This window comes from Oryx dammah, unplaced genomic scaffold (assembly GCF_014754425.2).
Source record: "Oryx dammah isolate SB20612 unplaced genomic scaffold, SCBI_Odam_1.1 HiC_scaffold_27, whole genome shotgun sequence".
Taxonomy (NCBI): domain Eukaryota; kingdom Metazoa; phylum Chordata; class Mammalia; order Artiodactyla; family Bovidae; genus Oryx; species Oryx dammah.
In genome coordinates, this window is record NW_024070211.1 from 112196109 (window position 1) to 112211802 (window position 15694).

Sequence of the window (15694 nt, forward strand, 5' to 3'; positions counted from 1 at the left end):
TTTTTTTCTTTTGAAACTTTATTATGCTGCATTTACTACTGGCTCTAAGTATTAACAGTGTAATGCTATAGTTAAACTTGCTACAACATTGTTACTCAATGTAGAAAAGACATTATGGCCTCTCTAATCATATATTATCTAAATTTTTATACTCAGAGTAACACTGAACTTTCTGGGACTCATGGATGATAAAGTATATATGTAAGTTAGGTCCAGCACATATTACTCAGTGAAAGAAAAATGAAACACTCTAATGTAATTCTGTGATCCCCTCCCCCGTGACACCTCTGGGTACAGCCTGTTGATATATATTCAGTGTTTCCGGGGCAGGGGGGCTTGTGGTGTGAGGCGGGTGTGTGTGTGCCCTGTTTCAGGGATCACCTCCATCTGCATGATTTGTTCTTTCCAGGGTGTGGTCTGTACCCTGCATGAGGGTGATGACTTTGGCAAGTTAGCTCTAGTGAATGATGCCCCGAGAGCTGCCTCCATCGTCTTGAGAGAAGATAACTGCCATTTCTTAAGAGTAGACAAGGAGGATTTCAACCGGATCCTGAGGGTGAGTCGGAGGTGCAGTGTGGCTGAGGGGCTCCCTGTTTCCACTTTTGCCTGATAAGTGAAGGGTTGATGTCGTGTTATTCGAGCAGCGCAGTGACTAATGAACGCTCTAGGGCCAAAGAGCCTTGCTTACAGACCTGGTATGTTCAGTGTGCTGGTGTGGGTTCTGGGGTTCAGAGGTGATATTCTAGTACAGCTGTAAATATATCACACTGTTCTGGACCAAATAACCCTGCACACACCTGAACTAGTTCATGAGCATTAAAACACAGAGATGCCTTGGCAAAATATCGCAGTCTGAGACATTTCTCTTTGCTATCCTAGGCTTCCCCTTTTGTGTCTGTCCTCTCCTCCTTCTCCATATGTTTCTCTATCCTAAACCTCCTATCTCTTCCCAGATCTGAACCTTATATCATCTCCCACCCTCTGAATTTATTTAGTAACTACATTTTAGTGGCAATTAATGTCCACCATGGTTATTCCACCAAACGTTTTCATTTCAAGTACATTACATCCAATTGATTCACCCTCAAGGAATTTCAGACTTCGACAAGTAGGAGAATAGTTGGAGTAGTAGGTGGAAGCTTGTGACAGTATTAGTGGGAGTGGGTGACATTTAGAATAGATGGTCCCTGGGTTCTCGCTGTCATCCAGCTCCTGGTCCCTTGGGAGGGCCAGTGCAGCTTAAGAGGTGGAGGCCTGACTGTGGATTGCTGGGCATTTGACAGCGTGCCAGCAGTCCTGGCCTTTCAGGTGGCCATGGTCTCTCCCTCTCACCCAGAGAGACTGTCCCCTCCAGGATCACTTTGCTCTTATCCCATCCCTGCCAGCTCACAGAGCCGACTTCCTCCTCTGCCCCGCCCAGCCTGAGCATCCTTCTGTATCCTCTGCTAAAATCCTAAATGCACCTTCTATGCTTTCTGGTACCTTTGGTGTTATTTAACAATGATTTATAATCTCATTCTTATTCTCCTTATATGTGGACACCTATCCCTACCCTTTCGTGGCCAGATTCCTGACAACAAAATTTGTCTTAGGAATATATTCTCTTAATGCGAACAAAATTAAGTTAAAATTAAATAATATAGGAAAAAAAAAAACCCACCATATGGAATTTGACTTGGTTGTTATCCTGTCTCTTCAAATAGGAGCCAAAGGATGAGGAAAAGCCCACTAAGTTTTTTTAATAAATTATTTTAAATGACTTTGAAATTGGAACTTTACACTTTTGAAAGTTTACACACATGGAATTTACACTCAGCCACAAAATTCTTTGAAAGAATCAGACTGGACCATTATCATGGATGTACTTTACAAAATTTTTCAGAGTACCTGAAAAATATTTTTAACAAGCTTCAAACTGATATTTTTAAAAGTCTTTTAATTTTTAAAAACATGCCACTCCTCAGAAAACTATATGCCCTCAGAAGATAATGAGAATGCAACAACTCTGTGGACTGGAGTGCTGTTTGCCACATAGCTTTATAGACACTAAGTGGCTTGGCTCGTCTGTCTTCGCTGTACCGCCCTCTCCCAGAGGTTCCTCTGAGCACAGCCACTCCTCTCTCCTCAGCTGATTTTCTGAATCGTGGGTAAAAGTAGCATTTTAAAACCACGTGCCTCCAACCTCATCTGGTCCTCTCTGACCGTTCCAGCCCTTGACTTTGAAAATGACTTAATTTGTAGACGCAACAATTAGCATCACAAGCAGAAAATGAGTTTCTGAAGCATTTGAAATTTTTGTCATTGTCTGAGAAAACGGCAGCATCTGTATGTGGTGTAATTTGTATTTGCAGGACGTTGAGGCGAATACAGTCAGACTTAAAGAACATGACCAAGATGTCTTGGTGCTGGAGAAGGTCCCAGCAGGGAACAGGGCTTCTAATCAAGGAAACTCACAGCCTCAGCAAAAGTAGGTTTGCCTCCAACACTGCAATTGCCAGACTATGATTAACCTTTTCACATGGTATCATCATCTCTACAATAGCACGTTCTCCTTTTTTTGTGGAAGACGGCAGCCTGTGTGACTGTTTTTTTCTCTCTATTGACTAATCACACATCTTGTGGAGGATAATGTATCCGTTTCTGGCACTGCGTCGAGCTTGGTGCTGCCTAGAGTTAATTCCGGAGAGAATATTCCCCTACTCTAAGAATGCTTCCTCTATACTATGTTCAACTATGTAGCTTTGGACCAGAAGGCATCGGTAAGAACAATAGGAACAGGAATGCCAGGCAGCTTGAGAGATACACAGGCCCCTGGGTGTGGAGAACCTTTGGCATTTGAATTTCATATGTAGGATTTCTCAAGAAGTGTTTTCATTTTGTTATCTGCATAAGCATCTTTGATGGAAACCCAGGCTTCATATATGAAACAGTCTATTGACCGTAGCCGGAACCATACATTAGACCTCATCCGTAGTTACTCCTGCAAATTTCAGAAGGGTATTTGCTTTCCATTTAACACCAGATCACCCATTTAACTGATTCTTTTTCAGTATATGTGTCCTCAGTTCCATCTTTTGCTGCAGCTTCTTTTTTTTTTTTTTTTTGCTACAGCTTCTTACATGAGATTTAATCAAATGTATCAACATTTGAATAGTAAGACAGAGGAATTAGGAAATGTGGTTCTAAGAAATGGAAGAAAATTACAGAATCTTATTTTAAAAATAAAGATTAATTTTTAATCTTAGAGTAATAAAAACACCAATTCTGTAGCTAAAGACATGTGGCCAAAGACTGTGTTGGAAAAGAATGCATCCCAAGTATTTCTCTTTGTTTGCCAAGTAAATGGGCTGTTCCCATTAATCAGCCCACTCACCATAAATGATGAGTTTTTATTGTTTAGACTGAAAGCCTAAGGCTCAGACATTTCATCTGGATGAGTCAACATATCTGCAAAGAAGAGAGGAAGAAACAGAATGTTATTGAAGAGCCATAGTGTATCTTGCATATTTTATCTAATCCTTATTACAACCCCTTTTAATGAATGGTGGAAAATTTTAGGCTCAGAGAAGTAAGTTACTTGCCCAGGATTACAACACTGGTAATGGTAGAGCTTGCATTCAAGTCCAGCTTGAGCAACTTCTGAGTCTGTGTTCCTTTAGCCTCACAAATTACTCTAACAAAATATACTATTAATATATAAATATATCTTTAACACTAGTAAATGTTGCAAAGCAGTATATCTCAAATGACATAAAATAGACTATATTACAAACTTTTCACTTACAAACCTATAAAATTACTGTCCAGAATTCTTTATTTTTCTACTTTTCACTAACTATAAATTCTTGAAAAATGTTCTTGCGCAAATGTTTTTCAACAGTTGTCCTTCCAGCTGACAAAGGAGGACAAGAATGAAAACATTTTTTTTTTTTTTTTATGTGAAGGCTGGGACTACCTCCAGTGATTTTCTTTGTTGCTCTTAAATATAACTAGACCGTTTCATGTGATCATCTACATTCTTTGATAGTGCCTCAGATGTCTCAGGAAAATTTTGTTACCTGAAAAAGTAAGCCTTGAAAATTCCCTGTAACCTTAAAGATGTCCTCAGAAGGCCCCCTTCCCTCACCTCTTCACGGTGTGGTGGGGGCAGTGATCAAAAGGGTTTGCAAGTTACAACAGCACTGTATTCAGAGTGCTCTCCAAATATAGATTTTTTATTAACTCAAACTAAAAGGAAAAAGAGAGCCCACATATATTAATTTTATTTTAGGCCTGGATCTGATTTCTATTATAGTTGGATTGGCCCAAAATTTCATGCAGATTTTTAACCCAAATGAACTTTTTGGTCAATCGAATACTTCCTTATTTGTGTCTGGTAGACCAATGTGTATACATTTCTTATATAGTTCAAAGACATGTGCGTATCCACAGTACACCGTTTTGGAAATATCAGGCATACAAAACAGAGCACCATGCCAATCGAGAAGAGTAAAAAGCCTCTCTTCCAAGGGGTCATTTTCCAGGTTGAATTTTCCCAAGCCAAGAGTTGAAAAGTGGGGGCCGTGTAAGTGAGTTTTGACTGATGTTCTGGACAACTTGGAAGACATGGGAACAACCATGTCCATGGGTGGACTTAAAGTTTAGGGTCCGTTAGGACCTCTGTATCCTCAGAAATTAACCTTTTTCAGCTCAAAGAGGGTCACCATGTTGGGGCTGATAACATTATTTTTCTGATTCACTTTTACCCTGAGAAATCCAGAGCAGTTTATGCATACAGTTGGCCCTCTGTATCTTTGGTTTCCACATCCACAGATTCAACCAACCGCAGATGGAAAATATTGGGGGGAAAAATTTCCTAAAAGTTCCCAAAAGCAAGACTTGAATTTGTCATATGCTGGCAACTGTTTAAATAGCACTTATATTGTATCTACTCCTATTTACATAGCATTGACATTGTATTAGGTCTAAAAGCAATATAGAGATGATTTAAAGTATATGAGAATATGTATAGATTATATGCAAATACTACCCCATTTTATACAGGGAACTTGAGCATCCATGGATTTTGTTATCTGTGGAGGTCCTGGAACCCACTCCCTGCATTTTAAACTTTGAAAGCCTCCTGACTCTCCTCAAACCACTCAACTCTGAGTGTGATATTCCAATGTCAATAGCAAGACAGTACTTCTCATGATAGATAAACTATAGGAAGCCCTCAAACATTACCATTTTGGATATCTTCCACTGTGTGGTTATGTGGTTGTAATAAGAGGGAATTTGAAATGACTACTCCTGTTTCAGTTAACGTGTTACATTTTCCTTAGACTATCAACCACCCAGACATTCAGCTCCATCCTGTTTGCAGAAAGATGGTCTCTGTCAGGCACCCTCCTCCACTTCTTTTTTGGTTCTAGGTGCAGGCAGAAGTGTCCTCATTTCCAAACTTGGTGTCAGAAGATTTTCTGTCACAGGTTTAAAACCTCACCTTAGCTTGGATAGCCTGACCGGTCAGGGTTCTCTCTAACTTGCACTAGAGTGACTTCTTCATGCAGTAAACTGTCAGGGTTCTAACTTGCACTAGAGTGACTTCTTCATGCAGTAAACTGAAAACAGCTGTACCATCTGGTCTTCAAGTCCCCCATTTAAACAAAGGGCAAGCAACAGGCATCTGGCAGCATCCAGCCTGAAACAAAGCAGACATGTCTTTCAGCTAAGCCCAGACCTGCCAGATCACAAGCCAGAAGCTCCCTGCCCGCTTCCCAGCTTCAGAGTCCCCTGCTCTGAGAGAATGTCAGCCCCTTCTGTGGAGCTGCAGAGAGGGAAAGGATAAGGTCAGGCAGCTGTACCACCAGAGAGAGCCTTTGGCAGAAACAGACGGATGCCCTAATGTCTCTGATTGACAGCTGGGCAGACAGTAGACACACCATTTTCTCTCACTAGTGGGATGATAGCATGAAGGACTGCCACCCAGGTAAACTTTTATTCTTTTTGACCAGATAACATACCCTAGCTAAGGGATGTCCTAACCAAGAATACCAGGATGGGAAGCCAACATTCTATGAGTTCAACTTTTGGCAAGGGAACCAATTTCAAACTGATCTGTGAGTCACATGGCCAGCTATAGAGCTGGAAGCTTAGTAGCAACAGCTGCCCAAAGCCATGTGGAATAGAAAGTAACTGGTTTATGTAATGTAGCCCTTGAAGTATTGAAAGTCATTTATAGATATGCCCTCTCCTTCCCTCAAATGAAAGTGAAAGTGTTAGTTGCTCAGTCATGTCCCACTCTTTGCAACCCCACGGACTATAGCCCGCCAGGCTCCTCTGTCCGTGGGCATGTCTAGGCAAGAATACTGTGGATAGCCATTCTCTTTTCCAGGGGATCTTCCTGACCCAGGGATTGAACCCGGGTCTCCTGCATTGCACGCAGATTCTTTACAGTCTGAGCCACCAGGGAAGCCCTCAAATAGTCATTGCCTGTAAGAGGAAAAAACCCTCTTCTACCCTGTCTACTTTGAGAAAAGGGTCAGCCGTTTGAAGTAGACGTTTTTATTCCCGGCTCCTCCCGTAGGCTGCAAAGCCAGATTGTTTTCAAAGATTGAACTCTTCAGCTTCCTTTTGGTCCTGAGTGCAGGCACACATACATGTGGGCACGCACAGCACACAAGCATATACATGCCCAGTAAGAGTGAGTAGCAGTTGCCTCCCAGATAGACAGTTTGCTGCCTCATTCAAGACCAGGGTGGTTTCACTCACTGCATGTTCGAATGCACAGGGCCGTTATATTGGATTGCCTCTTCCTCCCTTCCTCAGGCAAGAGGATAAGACCCTGAGATTTCACACATTAGAGGTATTCTCGGGATCTCAAGACCCTTCCTCCAGGGGCTCAAACAGGCAGGGAAGGGGTATTGGTGAGGAGAAGAAAATGGAGTTCTCCTGGAACTGAATCCTATCACTGCTTTCTAAACATGAGAGAATTTTATTTTCATTGTTGTTTTCCTTTCTTGTCATTTTGCTGTAAATGTAAATGCGAGCAGAGAAGCAAAGTCTGAACTTCGGAACAGGACCATCCAGATCACCCTAAAGTATTTTGCCTATAACAGTCTTGAGTATGACTTTGAAATAACCCACACTCCGTTTAAAAAAATACATCCTCCCTTGTTGATTAAAGGATTTCATGGCTGGATCTCCTGATATAATGCCTAATACCCCCCACCCTGCCAAATAATTTATCTTTGACATTGAAACTATATGGACGTTCTACTGCTGATTTATTTCCTGTTCAGTTATGGGAGGTTGTTTGCTTGTTGGTGTTTTAGGGGTTTGTTTTCTCTTATTTTTAGCTGCATTTCCAAAGTACATTCCAGTGTACAGTTGGGAGATATGTAGCATTCCAGAAATAGGCAGGGGAATCCAGTACCGGGCTGAAATTTTGCTACAAGTAACCCATATATGGATAACCTAGTTTATTGTCACTTCCCCTTGCCCTGAGCTGCCCTGGGATTTACATGTTTGCTTTCATTCCCCGTGGAGCAAGGCTGAAGTTCCCAGCCTGCTGGAGCCACTCTCCAAGAAGTTTAGTCTCATGTATGGAAAAAAGAAGAATGTTTTAGTAACTACTTCAATTGTGATTTTTCTGTTGCCTTCCTGTGTGATTTTGATGAGGTACATGATTTTTTTTTTTTTTTAACCATATGGGTCATGAGTTGAGTCAGTATGGTTCTCTGGGATCTCAAAAATCTTTAGATATGTAAAAAATTATATATCAATGATTTGCCCACTTTTGAAAAATTAATGATGGTTTTATTTCTCGTCCAGGTATACTGTGATGTCAGGAACACCTGAAAAAATTTTAGAGCATTTTCTAGAAACGATACGCCTTGAGCCAGCTTTAAATGAAGCAACAGGTAAACACCTAGAAGAGTTACATCCATTAAATCTGAGCAGAGCACTGTAAAAAAAAAAAAGAGCAAATTCTGAGTTCATTCTCAGCACTGTCTCAGCAGCAGTTTTAGAAATGGGTCACGTGTGAGGTCATTAGAAGAGCATCCTGCAAACCCTAGTTTGCCTGCTCGTCCCGGCTGAGCTTTGTAGATGGCCCAGTCTCATTCATACATGTTAGGAGTGGCCTTCCCATGGCATTTCTTAAGTTATCATTTAAATCCCATCTTCCATAGGTAACTATTTGGTTATAATTTAAATTCTGTCTACTTCCATAAAGGATTAGAAGCTGCCTTCTTAAAAGTGACAACCTTGCTCCAACTGGGAGTAAAGTGGTTTTTTCTGAGGTTCTTGGACTGCCACAGAGTGGAACTGTACGCATATTAGTTTCCTAGGACCACTGTGACAAAGTAACACTATCTGGGGTGGCTTGAATGTCTCTCAGTCCAAGAGGCTAGAAGTCTAAGATCCAGGTGCCGGCAGTATTGGTTCCTTCCAAGGGCTATGGGGGAGAGTGAGATCTCTGGCCTGACTTCTGGTTGGGGGGTGGGCTGATGGCACTCTTTGGCATCCCTGGGCTTGTAGAGGCATCACTCATCCTCGTCTTCACATGGCGCTTTCCCTGTGTCACGTCACATCATCTTCTCTCCACGCATTTGTCTCTCTGTCCAAATTTCCTCTTTTTATAAGGACACCAATCATCTTGGATTAGGTTCCATATTCATTATCTTAACCAATTACAAATAAGGTCACATTCTGAGGTCCTGGGGATTTGGACTTCAGCATATCTTATGGGGAGGAAAAAAAAATCAACTAATAATACCAGTGTTCAGTGAACTAGCCATGTTAACTATTACACAGAGATTTGATGGTGAATGAGATAAATCTCACCAGTGAACTGTTACTATTAGAGCTTGATATCCTTCTCTACTTTGGTTACCATCTTACGTGTGACTTTGGAACAGCCCACATTCAGCTCTTTAAAAAAAAAATAATTTGCTACTGTCCTGTCTCTCAGAATAATAGGCTAATATTTTAAGTGCATTGAGCTCCATAGAAGATTTCTCACTAAAAGAAGTTCAAATATTTGTCCAAAAATCTTAGTGGTGGTTCAAAATCTGTTTCTGTCATCTTTGCACTATATTCAAGGTAAAGTTAGCATTATTGTTGTTGTTATTATTATTCCTTCTAAAAGTATTTACCGCTGACTACCTTCTTATTTTATCTTCTCATTCTAGTTTCTTATTTTGTGTAAATAGACTATCTGAGGTTTTTAATGTAGTGAATTAATTAGGGAGTAGCAGATAGAAAAGTCAGGATCTGTTTCTAGAGCACTTATTTTCAGTTCAATATTTGTTGAGGATCTTGGGCTGGCGCTAAGCTGGATGCTATGGACAAAGCAATGTGAATAAGAAACCACCCTCCAGTCCTCAGAAAGCGTATAACCTCCTGGAGGACAAGAAGGAATATGCAAACAACTTGATCAAAAGTCTGAGAGGACCAGGCAGAGTGTCACAGAGGAAACAGCTTTGAAATGTCCCTGAAGGAAGGCTGGTAATCAGTGACTACAGACTGGAGATGGAAGCCTTCATCCTAAGGGGCAACATGAGTGCTGACCCAGAAACAGACAAGAAGGACCAGATGCTCTGGCTGTGCTAGACTCTCATATACACCAAACTGTCGGAGAGAAGATAGGGCCTAGGAATTAGGGTCCAGATCTTCAAGTCTGTTAGATGTGAAGCTAAGCATGAGGAAGCAGTTGAAGATGTCTGAGCAAAGAGAATGTGGTAAGATCTTTTCTTGAAAAAGGAAATCCTGAAGGGATCAGTTACAAGGGGATAGCTTGCTTCCAAGAAGCAAGCATAACCTCAAATAAATCATATTTCTAGGACCTGAGGTCAGGAAAAATACAGCAGATTTTTCCCCTCTGATTAACTGTTGCCCAGAATGTGTGATTGCATAATACAAAAAAAACCAGCATCTTCTCTCAAAGTGATTTTGACCAAAAAGGAACATCCTAGTGCATTAGAGACGATGGTATCTAAGAAAAGATCTGTAAGACTTTTACTACCCATGAAGAACAAACATATTCTTCCTTTTAAAGTCACTTCTGAAAGAGGAGGGGATTAGATGATCGCTTCTTAAAAACTGGAAGCCCAGAAATCAGTGCATGGCATGGCTGTCGCATAGACTGTGGCTCCTGACCATTCCATTTTGGATATTAGAACTAAGTTCTCATCATATTTTAATACTGAACTTTATTTCCTGTAGTTTTTTTCTCATTTTGTTTTTAAGTATAATGGTATTGTGTGGCATGACAGAGCTATTAACTAAAGCTAAGGTGGTAATCAGATTGCAATATATACGTGTATCAAATCAATACATTGTATACTTTAAACTTACATAATGTATGACAATTATCAGTTTTTTTTTAATGAGTGTAATGATTAAACCTTTAGTCGCTGATTCCAACTTTGATAATATTTGTTAATATAAAACACAGACACTGGAAATTCAGTATATATAGTTAAAATTTTTGCGTTTCTCACCGGTTTCTAGTTGAAAAATTATGTGAGTTTCACAGATCTCAGCCATGGTGGTTCATTTTTTACTTGAAAACCCCCATAGCATGTTGAATTCCAAAACTTTAACACGTGTAGTCTTAATGCTTTTAGATCTGCCTTTATGTGCTTTCCCCTTAAGGTTGCTTGGATAATATTGTCTTTGCAATGAAGAACCAGCATCAGATTCAAAATGAAGGCTATCTAGGGGGACTTGCCTTATTTCTTTTGCCATCTCCCTGCTTACCTATCTACAAAACAGCTTCATGTATAAGACATATACCACTTTAATCTACTAGAGAGCTTTTGTTTTGCTTCAGATATTGCTCACAGGTTTTTTCTTTTCTTTTCTTTTTTTATTTTTGGCTGCTTTTGTTTCCCTCACCAGTTCTCTGCTCTTACCATGTCCTTTTTCCATAATTCTATCACCCTTTCACCTTTTATTGCTCCTTCTAGAAATAGAAGATAGAAAAGAAATAAAGAAAATAGACATTGACAAAAGACAGATGGTATGAAATAGACAAAGAAATGACCATATCTTGATTCTGCATATATGGTACTGCCCATGTGTGGTTTTTTAAATTATATATATGTATATATTTTTTCATTTATTGTAGCTAAGGTGACCAGCGCCATTATTACAAGTCTGTCTCTTTTTAAACTTACTGTACTTTTTGTCCACTGTCCTAAGGAAATTGAGTTTTGATCTCAAGCTCTGTTAATCTTTTTATTTTCATATGCCATGCTTCTTCGTGTAGTGAAACCACAATACCCCAAGCCAACATATAACCATTGGCCAAGAACAAATGAATAGATACTCTTGCTTTCCTCAACATTTCTACAAGAATGTAATTTCTTTCTCTGCTTTGTTTTCCTCCCCTGCAGATTCTGTTTTAAATGACTTTGTTATGATGCACTGTGTTTTTATGCCAAATACCCAGCTTTGCCCAGCTCTGGTGGCCCAATATCCTTTTGTTGTGAAAAGTCTGTTCCCTTGACGACACCCGCCCCCCCATGTATAAGGCCATTATTTCATCCCATGCTCTCAAGGTAAGTCATGACTGAGGCAGAATTATGCTTTCTGTGCTTGTCAAACTCTGAAACATCAGCAGTTTCCTGCCTAACCACCCCCCACACACATACACAGACTTCTGATCTCTCCTTGGCATGGTTTTCATGTGCCGTGTTTAAGGATTTTCTCCTTATTACCTGTGTAGAGAAACATGAGCCAATTTACCTAAGGAAGTTGATGCTGATGAGAAATATACACACCTGGGAGGTAGACTACAGAAGGTAATGGCAAAGGAGTATTATTAGGGATTAGTATTATTAGGGAGTATTATTAGGGATTAGTATTATTAGGGAGTATTATTAGGGATTAGTATTATTAGGGAGTATTATTAGGGATTGCGTCCTAGGCTTGGAGACAGACTTTGCGCCTCTGTCAGGATGCCTGGGAGGTAGACTACAGAAGGTGATGGTGAAGAATATTATTAGGGAGTATTATTAGGGATCGCGTCCTAGGCTTGGAGATAGACTTTGCACCTCTGTCAGGATGCCTGGCAGGATGGACCATGATCTGTTTGTGTCCCTCTAAGCTGTAGTTTAATCAGACCACGGACCTGCTGAGATAGATACAAGGTATCATTGTGGAGCCACTTTTCTTTCACATTCATCCTAGTCAGCCCTATCCTCTAGATACTGATATTTATCCCTTTGTGGCTGTTTTTATTATTATCCCATTGACTTATGTCAAGGATACAAAACTTGAAATTCTAACGGCGGTTCCTCTAGGTAACTTGCTCCTGAGCTTATCTGGGGTGCAGCGTTTCAGTGGTCTCTTGAGTTGACCAGCTGGTGCACAGTGTCTGACAGAGGGAACATTCAAAAGACAGAAGCTGAATAAAAGAAGTAAATATCATTAATGAGTGGAACCCTCAACTTTGGGGAAATGTGAAAGTGTATTTTCCAATTCTGCTTTATTTTCAAAGCAGCAAAAATGCAGGCCCCCAAACACTTTGGCCTTTTTGAGCAGCTAAGTATATGGAAGGAGAATAACTTTCTTTTTTTCTAAGCAATCCAATCAATGTTGGCATGTTTTCCTTTTTCAGAATTATAATTGCCCTACCTGATTCTCATTTCCTTGTCCATAATTCTCTTTGAAGTCAACAGAAAGTGTGAGAATAGGAGACTGGAGTTGAATATGCTATTCAGAGGATGCTGCAAGAGTGAGATTTGGGTGTTTATTTGCCTGGAAACTATCATTCCAAGTAATGACAGTTTAATGAGACTTAAATATATTATATATTCTTTCTGGCTCATATTCAGTTTTTCTCAAGTAAAATTAACACATTGAGGATCTTTCTGTGCTCTTCTGGCTCATACATGGTAATCATTATTAGACCTTTGAGATTTTTGGAAGGAAAAATTAAAACCACCATTGAGTGTAGACTTTTTTCCTCCCCAACAGTTAGCATGTTGATAAGCTTAAGGCAAACAAAACCAAACGAAGGATGAGAGAAGGTAACGGGCCAAGTTACATCATCTTGACAGCTCAGAGCCCCAAATACTAAGCTGATAGTCTTTTTGCAGATTTTTATTTCTTCACTTGTTAGTTTGTTCTCCTTCAGAATTGATTGAGAACATTCACAGCATTGACCTCTGTGTTGAAAGTAGATCGTAGAGGGAAAGTCTGCGGCATGCCTAGGTGTGGAGGTGGGGGGTAATGATGTCGGGGGGAGGCGAAGGCAGGAAAAGTGGACAGTAGGGTCAAGGGAGGCCTGTGATGTCCAGTTCTAACTTTTCTCAGAGATGGAGGGACTCAGGGTGGTTGGGTACCATCCGCACTACCTAGCGTCCTCAGACCACCCCCTTCACACCCTGCCACGTGAGAACTCAGATTCTCTTAACTGTTCTATTTTGAAACAACTCTTTACGTGCCAGACACCACTGACCCATATTATACCTCTTTATCCTTATAGGAGTTTATTGGGTTAGTGTCAGTTTTGTTTAATAGTGAGAATTCTGAGCTTCAAAAACAAACATGTCCAAGGCAAGTGGCAGAACTAGGATTTATCCAGGTGTTAGGATTCCAAGCCTGGGGTGTGGCACTTTTTTCCTTCACAACTTACTCTTTCAAAAGCTTATCCTTTAGAGTTTCAAAACATTTCTTGGAAATTTATTGCATGATACATGTTTATTTGTGCTTCAGTTGGCTAAAATAAAAGTGGGCCTAATTTGTTGAAACCAAATAAAATATCTGATAGAACTTTTTTTTATATAGTGATGGATATGTTCTGTATCTGTGCAGCCCAGTAGCCAATAGCCTTGAAATTGGGTTCTATGACTGAGGAACTGTATTGTTAATTCTATTTAATTTCAATTAATTTAAATGTAAACAGCCACATGTAACTAGTGGGTGCCATATAGGACAGCTTAAGTCCGGTCCTTAGATACTGGGAATAAAACAAGAATTACTGTCCTGTAATGCCTGGGAGGCCAGGAAGGCATCCTGCTGCAGGCAGGCAAATGGAAAGGGCTGTATCTTTGAAGATCATGTGCGTTAAGTGTGTTTAAACCATGTTAAGGACTCAATTTCTAGAGTGTTTGGCTCCAGAGAGATGCTATATAGCTTCCTTACATAAGCTTCTTTTTCAATCATAAGTAACATAAACAAACTGTAACTGACTTAAGCAATAAGGATGGGGTAACTCAGAGAATGGAAGGAATCCTTAGAGCCCAGGCCTTAGAAAGGAACCTTGCGGGCGGCAACGAAGGAACAGCTGCTAGACTAAACTGAAAGTGAAAGTTGCTCAGTCAAGTCCGACTCTTTGTGACCCCATGGACAGAGGAATCTGGTGGGCTAAAGTCCGTGGAATTCTCCAGGCAAGAATACTGAAGTGGGTAGCTGTTCTCTCCTCTGGGGGATCTTCCCAACCCAGGGATTGAACCCAGGTCTCACACATTGCAGGCAGATGCTTTACCAGCTGAGCTACCAGGGAAGCCCAAGAATACAGGAGTGGGTAGCCTATCCCTTCTCTAGGGGATCTTCCCAACCCAGGAATCAAACGGGGTCTCCCGCACTGCAGGCGGATTCTTTACCAGCTGAGCTCCCTGGGCCCTTGCCTCATTCCCACATCCCTGGGAGTAGCGTGGGTGACTGGTGGGTGACGTCTTGGTCAAAGGAAGGCAAAGCACTTCACTGAATAGTTTTTCAGAGACTGCCTATAAAGAAAAATAGAGAAAGTGAAGAAATAGAAGATGAACAGTCAGGGGGAAAAAAAAACACTTATAAACTGTTTAGCACCATGTCCTCGTGTGACAGGGAGCTCGAATGTAAAACTGAACAAGTGGGCTAATACCCATGTTGTTATGGGATTTAGGGATAGTAAAATACTTAACTGCGTTCCATTAAAGCACTTAAATTAAGTGCGTTGATTTGGCTGTGTGTGTTTAAAGTACTTATTAATATGTGTGACTTTTCATAGCAGCCCTATGAAGAAGTCAGTATTTTCACTGCTCTTTTTCCAAATCAATAAACTAGGATAATGAAAAATTATGATTTGCTCAGAGAAAGGTAATTACTAGTACAGAAAAGACTTGAGCTCTGAGCCACTGGCGTCTTTCTGTCCTTAATCCACATTGTGTGTCTCCTCCAATTTTGCTTTTAGCATAGGAGATGATGGTAGAACTCTGTTTAACATTAATATTTCAGGCCTTTTATGTGCTAATGAGAGAGACTCTATTCATTAGATATGCTTGGGACATGATTTGGCCTGATGAATACAAGTGCTTTATAATGAGTTTCTTAAATTATATTTGTTCAGTTTCTGTACTTTTCATCTCTAGTTTCTTTAATCTTTTTAAAATCTGCACTTAAAATACAGTTCAATTTTCTGGTCGTCTTTAAAAAGAAAATTAACCCCCTACCCCTTATAACCTTACCAGGTACTACTATGGTTAACATTTTGATATGTAGCCTTTCAGTCTTTTTTCTATATGTTTAGATATATACTTTGAAATATAAGGATGGGTCATACTCTAAATAATTATGTATGTTTTGTTACTAAACAAACAGAGCCATTTTTCTGCTATTATTTTTTTCATATCATTTCTCTAAATATAGATGGCTTGGTCATCGTTAAAAATAGAACATTCTTACTGTGAAAAATTCAATTTACAGAAAAAGAGAACAA

At 40.1% G+C, this 15694-nt stretch overlaps 1 protein-coding gene across 4 annotated transcripts in view; it reads left to right on the forward strand.

The window, feature by feature from the left end:
• RAPGEF4 (Rap guanine nucleotide exchange factor 4) overlaps positions 1-15694 on the forward strand; it is a 331531-nt gene that overhangs the window by 267501 nt on the left and 48336 nt on the right. For all 4 annotated transcript variants that reach the window (XM_040229358.1, XM_040229357.1, XM_040229359.1 and 1 more), the window contains 4 exons: positions 410-556; positions 2352-2467; positions 7816-7904; positions 11385-11463. In XM_040229358.1, the coding sequence (XP_040085292.1) occupies positions 410-556; positions 2352-2467; positions 7816-7904; positions 11385-11463 (431 nt within the window). The remainder of the gene's footprint in view (positions 1-409; positions 557-2351; positions 2468-7815; positions 7905-11384; positions 11464-15694) is intronic.